This window comes from Notolepis coatsorum (genome assembly GCF_963971535.1).
Source record: "Notolepis coatsorum genome assembly, chromosome: 18".
Classification (NCBI taxonomy): Eukaryota; Metazoa; Chordata; class Actinopteri; order Aulopiformes; family Paralepididae; genus Notolepis; species Notolepis coatsorum.
In genome coordinates this window covers 54,840,550-54,850,367 of record NC_140182.1, presented here as the reverse complement: position 1 = coordinate 54,850,367, position 9,818 = coordinate 54,840,550, and the positions used below count along the sequence as shown (strand labels likewise).

At 44.6% G+C, this 9,818-nt stretch overlaps 1 protein-coding gene across 1 annotated transcript in view; it reads right to left on the bottom strand.

Annotated features, from left to right (window-relative positions):
- Positions 1-4,621: 4,621 nt before the first annotated feature.
- The window catches only part of LOC311245368 (fatty acyl-CoA hydrolase precursor, medium chain-like), a gene marked incomplete at its 3' end in the record, with an annotated part of 39,811 nt that continues 34,614 nt past the window's right edge, over positions 4,622-9,818 (bottom strand). The window contains exons 11-12 of the mRNA XM_084335211.1: positions 5,120-5,192; positions 4,622-4,808 (exon numbers count right to left, since the gene is read on the bottom strand). Coding sequence (XP_084191337.1) covers positions 4,622-4,808; positions 5,120-5,192 — 260 coding nt within the window. The remainder of the gene's footprint in view (positions 4,809-5,119; positions 5,193-9,818) is intronic.

Sequence of the window (9,818 nt, the reverse complement as noted above, 5' to 3'; positions counted from 1 at the left end):
GCAGATGTGGCCCAACACATGCGACTGTAGCACAGAACCCCAGACCATGGAGCACCTCCTTTGATGTCCTCTGTTAGGTGGACCCCTAATTTCAACTATTACTGTTAACATTCAAAGAGCAATAGCTAATAAACAAATATTAATAACAATTAACCCATTTCCTAATCATTGTGAAAATATGCCTTGTTATTATGAAATGGAAGATATCTTCCATCTGTGGTTTTGCCTCAGAATGTAGTATACAACTATTTCTAACTATATGGAGCAAAAACATCTCAGTGTTTTCTAAAAGGACATTTAACTAAGCTGTACCTGCATTTAACAGGTAACAGGCAATAGAGACTAGCATAGCTACCTCTTGAGTGATGGTCTGCTTGATATTTCATTAATTAATTAATTTGCTGCCTTTTCGATCGTCACCCTACTCAACCTATTCCAGTCTCGAGTTACAAGACGAAACATCCGATAATCGTCATTTGACAAGCCATTCGGACAAGTGACCACGTCCGGTTTGGCCGGGTCCTGAATGGACCAATCATCTCTGATGACGAAAATGATTGACCACCTTTGTAGCCAATGAAATTCGGGACTGTGTTGGATTTTTGACGTCTCCAGGGATGGTTAAATGAAATACAGAGACAAGAGATTGGCCTTAAATCAGCGTGCAAACCACCAGGTTCTCCACGGACATCCAGCAGCCTAAAACAGTGTCACACTGCGAATCAGATATTCTGAAATAATGCACAGGAGATAAAAGACAGCCGGAATACTCACGTTAAATGAATACAATACAGGTTTATTGGAAAAGAAAGAATATATATACAGTACGTCCATACGGACGGACTTTCAGTCTGTCAGAGTGCATATTCACAGGTCTGTCAGAGTGAAAGTGAAGACAAAGCAATATTGTAATGGCTTAACACAGTGAGATAGAGACGCCTCCGTCTCTGATTGGGTTGGCTTTATATGGTCATTTGGGGAGTCGGATGGGGTGGGCCCTTGCGGAGGGCTCGCTGCGGCCTTGGATGCAAGCGTTATCTGGCCTGCTCTGAATATAATGAATGGATATAGTGTTTTAACAGTTTTTGAGAGAAGGATAACATGACTTCATGGATCAACCCTGTTGTGGGGCCCCAGAGGATTAAGAATGTGAAATTACCCTTCACAGGACCCAGAGGTGTCCCACGCGAGGGCTGATTATTTGCAACAAGAAAAGACAAAGAAGAAGCCGGGGAAGTTCTTTGTTTTGACTAGCGCCTCGGAATCAATGGCAATGGACGGCCATTTTGGATAATCATGCCGAAGTACACACGTTACAAAAACCTTTGTAAAACACTCATCTTCTGTGGGATTGTTATCAACTTTGGATCTCTACTAGATAAGACTTCAGGCTATGGAACCATTATGATTTCCAGCTCCTACCTCTCAGCTGGAACTCGAAAACAGGCATCTGGCAACAAGTAAACAGAAATGTGAGTAAACTAAACTTTTACTTCAGTGTGTTCAAATCAAACCTCTGTAACTCTATTTCATTAGCACTCAGAGTGATTCTTCCTGTTGTGGAAGAAAGTTCAGAATGTTTCCTTTCAAAAGAATAAGTATAAAGTAAAGCTATACGTATAAAGTATAATATATTGCAAATTACTGTGGGTATGCAATCATCAGGTGTGTTATGCAAAACTAGCCTGATTTCTTTCTAAATAAAAGATCTCGACATACAATTTTGTCTGGAGGCTGAAAAAATTACATTTCTTTCTTACCACTGCTTCTCCTCTCTTGAGTGAAACCCCTGTGACCAACCCCTCCCCTCTCCCTGTCGACAAGAGATTCTGCTACATTTACATTTAGTAATTTAGCTGACATTTTTATCCAAAGCGACTTACAAATTGTGTACAAGTCAGCAAGAGGGGTACATCTCTGGCAGCTTAGGGTCAGTGACATTGTTCGTCAAATATTATCGAGCTTGAGTGTTACACTCTGAGTGCATAGTAGTATAGACATTTTAGCATGATAAATAGTAGTACAGTGTACATAATAGTAAAAAGACAGTAAGAAGGTTCGTTTTATTATTTTATTTATTTTAATTCCAGATATTGTTTGAAGAGGTGTGTTTTTACTTGACTAAGCTGACATGTGACCATTGTGATGGTGAAATATGCCTGTCTAAAAATATGCCAGTTCTAAGATAAACAAGTTCTGCATACAAATGCAGTTTTACATGCTTATGTCAATGAGAATAGCTTCACTATGCACTCAGTTACCTTCTTAATTGAGTGGTCTTTCTTTCTTCTATCATGTTATGTCATTCTGTGTTGCATCCTGATCCTACAGTATCAAGAAAATTCAGTATTTTCTAACAATGTCACATATTGTACCTACTTTGAAATAAAAATGGATGTGATTAGTATTGCGCAAGACAAGCAAACGCTGAGGCAGGGAGAGAGAGAGAGATGCAAATGAGAGTGAAATGTTCTGTGTGCATCTGTGTGTGCTGTGTGCATGTTGCGTGTGTGCGTCAAAGAGTTATCTTGAACTAACCAAGAACCTTCCAATTACCAGACGACCGCTCTACCTGCCACTGTCGCGGAACTGTGTGTGTGTGTGTGTGTGCGTGCACTAAAAGCAGATTTTCCTAATTCAGTGAAAACTCTGGGGACCTTAAGCGTGAGCCAACCACCAGAGTGAGTGTGATAAGGTCCAGAGTTCCAATCCAGCAATGAGGTGATGTAGGGTGGGAGATTACCAATAAAGGCTTCATACAGAGACAGATGCCAATGCAAGTCATGTCTCTCTGCCAGAGAGGACCTCCCAACCTTATCATATAGGATACAATAATGGGTACCATAACTGTCACCAGTGTTAAAGGAACACTCCAACATTTTGGGAAATTAGCTTATTTGCCATCTACCCTGGAGTTAGACAAGAAGATACATACCTTCTTCTTCTCTGTGCATGCAGTAGGAGTAGGAAGACGTGCACCGTTAGCCTAGCTTAGCATCAGTCACTGGAAGTAGGTTCCTCCATTAGCCTAGTTCCCAATGTCTTCCTACTCCTACTGCATGCACAGAGAAGAAAAAGGTATGCATCTTCTTGTCTAACTCCAGGGTTCCCAAAATGTTGGAGTTAAGATACATACCTTTTTCTTCTCTGTGCATGCAGTAGGAGTAGGAAGATGCACACCGTTAGCCTATAGCTTAGCATCAGTCACTGGAAGTAGGTTCCTCCATTAGCTTAGTTCCCAACATCTTCCTACTCCCACTGCATGCACAGAGAAGAAAAAGGTATGTATCTTCTTGTCTAACTCCAGGGTAGATGGCAAATAAGCTAATTTCCCAAAATGTTGGAGTGTTCCTTTAAATCTAATGGCAGAATGATGTACAGAGTCCAGAGGCTTCAGAGTGGGAAGCAGCAGTATGTCTATAAACTACATCTCCATAATTCAAAACAGGGGTCACCTTTTTCACCCCTTGGTGTGTTTGTTCAGCTTGCATTTCTGATAGTAGGCAGGCATTTGTAACAGCAGGCCTAGGCTACTGCCTCTAGGGCGCCCCACTGAGACTGGCAGTATGAGTAATATATTTACGCTTTGAGTCGGCAAAAGTCCAAAACAAACACTGCGACCGGGAGTCAAACCAACAATGATTGTGGTCATAGTGCTCTCACCACTAGACTAAGCCACCCACTATGATTATGGTTACAGTTAAGGTTAGTTTTAACGTTTGCTTAATGCTTATGGTTAAGATATGAAGTTTGGTTTAAGGTTAGGGTTCAACGGTTATGGTTAGTGTTGTTAGGTTAGGATTAAGGTTAGGGTTAGGGTTCAACGGTTATGGTTAGTTTAAGGTACAGTGTGGTTAGTTAAGGTTAGGGTTATGGTTCAACAGTTATGGCTAGTTTAAGATAACAGTGTGGTTGAGGTTAGGGTTTGGGCAAGGCTATCAGGAAAATGTATTTTGGTAGTCTTGATTCAAGCGCCCCAGCAGGGGAACTCTGAAAACGTTAAAAGTGTATTTATTTTCTTTAAAATAATGTACAATTATTACAGACATACGTACACATTGTAAATTGTTTATACAATACATAAATAATATAACCTTTTGCTAACATTATGTACCCTTTTTCCTGTGGTCGATTAGTACTTTATCTACATAATTTAAGTGAGATTGGGCTGACTGAGCGCACCTTTCTAGTTCTTTCTAGTCTGTATGGCCAGGTCAAATTAGTACCAGGCACAAATAAGTACAGAATGATGAACAAACTACATTTTTGTTGCGGTGAAAGTATTTTAATTTATTACAACTCTGCTACAAAAAGAAAAGTGTGAACAAAAGACACTTATAATGCATCTAAAATACATTGAGGAAACCCTTTAAAAGTCCGGGAGACTAACTGTAAATCTAGCTTGACTCTGGGACCCAGGCTTAAGGGTACACCTCACATGTGATGGAATGTTGAAAACTGAACATTCTAATGTAACGTAACAACGGTTACCGGGCCAATCGGAAAGCCGTGTTCTGAAATTCCAAGACGGAATTCCAAGAGAGCATTAAAAAAAGAGATAGCATGTCTACAACACCAGTTATTAAACATTATTAAAAAAGAAAAAACGCAATGGAATGGATCACTTCCCAGCATTGGCGGCCGCCGCTAAGCGCGCCAGACTCTGAGGCAGGGTGACTGTGGCGAAGTGGACTCTGTCCGCCTTCAGTCGCTGTCTGACGGTCTGACTCAGACCCAGCTGCATGTACTGCTGTTCTGCTGCGTCATACTGGGGCCACTGCACCACCAGCCCAGGACCATTAGGAGAGCTGAAAGGATGAATAGAATAGAATAGAAAATAACAAAACCCACAATACACATTGAAATCCATATAGAAAACAGCATATGTTAAAAGAATAATGAGCATCTGATGAATTGAAGAATTCAGTTTATTAAACAAACAAATTAATTCAAAAGACAGTTTATTGTATTTATTTGTATGTATTTATTTATGAATGCAGTGACCCATGCACAAAGTTTCATCTATGCAGCCTCCACCACCATGGTCGTACACAACAGAGACATGTTTACTGGATAATGATACAGATTTAAGCAGGTGATCAGTGATATGAAGGCTCACCCAGTCCGGGAGAAGTTGGCCCAGTATGACATCATGGTCTTACAAAGCTTCTCCTCCTCCACAGTGATGGTTCCTAATGAACAAGCATTTATTATTATTATATAACCACTGTCCAGTATTTATGGCAAGGCACAATATTAGTAAGAAAGTCAAGATTACTACTATTTTCTACTGTACTCTGCTATATCCTACCTTCTCTACTCGACCATACCCTACTCTACTCAGCCTGACTATGCTACTCTACTTTACTCAGCCTGACTCTATGCTACTCTACTCTACTCTACTATTCTCAGCCTGATTCTACGCTACTCTACTCTGCCTGCCTCTATGCTACTATACTCTACTCTACTCCAGGCACATGCACACATAGAGCCCAAAGGGTGCTCGAGCACCTGGCCTTTTGTGCCGCCAAATTTAAAAAAAATAAACTATAAAAAATCTTGTATTAAACAATACAGAATATACAGCACTTATTGCCTCCCCCCTGAACATTTATGGAGATGTATGGGCTTTTTAAGTCAGTGATAAAAGTGTCTTTCAAGGATAAGTGAGCTCCTGCACTGATTATTATAGTTCAATATTCAATATTTGATCACCAAAACCCCCCAAAAAGCATAAAAAGGGCCCCCAAAAATCTGGCTTGCGCGCTTCACATGCTCGCTTCACACGCGCACAGGACCAGTGCCCTTTTCAGCCTTTGAGCACCTGCCCCTCTAAAGTCTTGTGCACATCTCTACTCTACTCTACTCTACTCTACTCTACTCTACTCTACTCTACTCTACTCAATACTTTAATATGGTGATGGCGCGACCCAGGTCAGTCGCCGTCGGTTTTGCTCCGCGAAGATTGTGCATACTTTTAGTTATTATGTTTATTTTTAATACCTTTTTTATGAAAACGACACTGGCGGGGACGTCCTATGACCGCCAGTCACTTATGGACCTAAACTCCGGACTGAAAGAGGAGTTTAGCGACTCTTTATGCCAAGATTGGCCATCGGAGATCAGGCGGGACAAAGACAAAGGTGGCGGCGGGACAAGGAAGAAACACAGGGGAAGGAGAAGCGGAATCAGAATTAAGCTAAAAAGTTCTGCTTACCGACCGGCGATTCCATCCATTTTACTGGCAAATGTACGTTCGCTGGAAAATAAGATGGACGATCTTCGGGCGAGGGTTCGATTCCAGTGAGAGGTGAGGGACTGTAACATCATGTGCTTCACGGAGACATGGCTGAAACCAGCAACTCCGGATCACAGCGTCTCTCCTTCAGACTCCTTCTCCGTCTTCCGAGCGGACCGTACAGTAGCGTCCGGTAAGAGCACTGGAGGGGGGGGTCTGTCTCCTCACAAACAACGGCTGGGTAAGCCCAAAGGAGACAAAGATACTCTCCAGTTCATGCTCCCCGGACCTGGAACATCTGGCCATTCAATGTCGCCCGTTTCATCTCCCCCGAGAATTCACAGCCATTATCATGACGGCGGTGTACATCCCACCCCAAGCGAATACCGCCAGGGCCCTGGCGGAGCTACAGGGGCATCTAAACATCCACCAGATCAAACACCCGGACGCAGCCATGATCGTAGCCGGCGATTTCAACCAGGCGAATCTGAAGAAGGTGATGCCGAACTTCTTCCAGCACATCGCCTGCTCCACAAGGGGAGGAAATACGCTGGATCATTGCTACACCCTGTTCAGAGCCGGGTACAAGGCAGTACCGGCTCCGCCATTAGCGGGAGCTACAAGCAGATCGGATCACGACACCATTATGCTCATACCTGCTTACAGGCAGAGATCACGTGACACTGTCGTGTCACATGAGGTAAAGAAGTGGTCCGACCAATCAGAGACAGCACCTGATGACGTCGACTGGGGTATGTTTCAGACAAGCTCCAGTGGCGTCAGCGAGTTCGCGGATGTGGTTGTTAGCTTTATAGCAACACTAGCTGATAGCATTGTCCCCACAAAGAAGGTGCAGGTTTTCCCAAACCAGAAACCGTGGGTTGACAGTACTATCCGAGCGGCTCTGAAAACTCGCACCACTGCTTATAACCTGGGAAGAGAGTCAGGAAACATGGAGGAGTATAAGGCTACAGTCTATACTCTGTGCAAGGTTGTAAAGCTTGCTAAGAGGTCATACGCTGACAAGATGGAGGCACAAATGGCACAGAATGACACAAGAGGCTTATGGCGAGGGCTACGGACGATAACTGACTACAAAGTCAGCGCCCCCTCAATGGGGAGTGCAGACGCCTCTCTCGTGGACCAGCTCAACTACTTTTATGCTCGGTTTGGTGCAGACAGTGGCGATGCTAGCTCACCGGCTAACGACATCACTGACGCACCGGCCGTCGTGGAGGGGGGCATCCGCGGGGGGGCGGGGGGCACTCTCTCACTGATGCAACAGCATGTGAGAAGAGCATTTATGCGGGTGAACACCAGAAAGGCAGCTGGCCCAGATGGGATAACAGGACGTATACTTAAGTCCTGTGCTAACCAGCTAGCCCCAGTGTTCACCACCATATTTAATCTATCCCTGGCGGAGTCCGTGGTCCCTGCCTGTTTCAAGGTGTCAACTATAATCCCGGTACCAAAGAAATCCTCCCCAACAGGTCTTAATGACTACAGACCGGTGGCACTCACCTCTGTGGCCATGAAATGTTTTGAGAGGCTGGTTAAGGATTACATTTGTGCCTCCCTCCCCAGTGATATGGACCCTATGCAATTTGCATACAGGCCAAACAGGTCCACTGACGATGCGGTCTCCCAAGTACTGCACAGCACCCTCTCTCACCTAGACTGCCAGAAGGGGGGCTATGTGAGGCTGTTGTTCATTGACTATAGCTCAGCGTTCAACACCATAGTCCCCACCAGACTGGTGGACAAGCTGATCGAGCTGGGTCTGAGCTCCGCTCTGAGTGCCTGGATACTGGACTTTCTGAGTGAAAGGCCCCAGCCGGTCAGGGTGGGGGGTCAGACCGCCAACACCATCACCCTGAGTATCGGGTCCCCCCAGGGCTGTGTCCTGAGCCCCCTGCTGTATTCACTATACACACATGATTGTGTGGCCAAGTTCAGCTCCAACTCCATAGTGAAGTTTGCGGATGACACAGTGGTGGTGGGGCTGATCTCTGACAACGACGAGAAGGCCTACCGGGAGGAGGTTGAGGTACTGGAACGCTGGTGCCAGGACAACAGCCTGCTCCTGAACATTGGTAAAACCATGGAGCTGATCGTGGATTTTAGGAGAACACAGCAGGGGACACACACACCACTGAGGATAAACGGGGCTACCGTGGATAGGGTGAGCAGCTTCAAGTACCTGGGGGTCCACATCTCAGAGGATCTGACATGGACAACACACATAGACTCAGTCGTAAAGAAGGCGAAGCAGCGCCTCTACCACCTGAGACAGGAACGAATCCTCCCGAAGAAAAGCAGGGCTGTCTGGAGAAGATAAGATTGGTAGCGGTCCCCCCCCCCCATCCCAACACCCAATTCCCTCTCCCATGCAAGTGCTGGAGGGGTGCCAAAGTGACTGTCTCATTGCCAAAATCCCACCCCCTATGTAGTCAGAGTCAAGTCCGGAATTTCTCTCCTTTTTTCGTTCCTCTCCTTGACAAAAGCAAATATGTGATGTAATGATCTGTATATGTTTTGTTGTCTAAATAAATACCTACCTACCTAAGGAAGTTCAGAGTATCGGGGAAGATACTCCAGTCCTTCTACTCCGGAGCTGTAGAGAGCATCTTGACTGGAAACATCACTGCCTGGTATGGAAACAGCACGGCACAGGACAAGAAGGCCCTACAGAGAGTGGTGCGCTCAGCTGAGCGTACTACGGGTATTGCACTACCACCCCTGCAGGTCTTATATAACAAGAGGTGCAAATCCAGAGCCTGCAGAATAATGAAAGACCCTCACCACCCCAACAACAGCCTGTTCAAGCTACTGTGGTCAGGAAAACGCCTGCGAACACCAGCAACTATAGGACAGAGAGACTTCGGCTCAGCTTCTTCCCCCAGGCCATCAGAGTCTTGAACACTGAACTCTCCACACACAAGCACACATGAGCACACACACAACACACACACTGTATACGCTCACACACTAGCAGTCACTTTACCATGAACACACACACACATGCTGCACATGCTCACACTCATGGTCACTTTACACAATGAAAGGTCACTTTAAAAACAAGAATGGGAGTGGTTCTTGTATAGTAAATAGATGGATAGCAAGCTAGCATAAGGACACATAGTATAACTGTAGATTGTATAGTATAGCATTGTATAGTAGTGTACATAAGACCCAGTGCCTCATCCATAGCTAACAGTGTATTGCACTATCGCAGGACCTAGCATGTCTTAACATGCTTTTTGTAAACTTCATGTACATATACCGGATATGTCCTTATTCTTACTACTTGTATTATTGCACAAATGTCTTATTCTCATCCTATTGGATTCTTATTATTGTATTATTGCACAATCGTTGCGGGCAAGACCCCCCGCATTTCACTGTATACTTGTATGCCGTGACAAATACAACTCTTGACTTGACTTGACTCTACTCTACTCTACTCTACTCAGCCTGACTCTATGCTCTCAGCCTGACTCTACTCTACTCTACTCTACTCTACTCTACTCTACCCAGCCTGACTCTATGCTACTGTACTGTACTGTACTCCACTCTACTA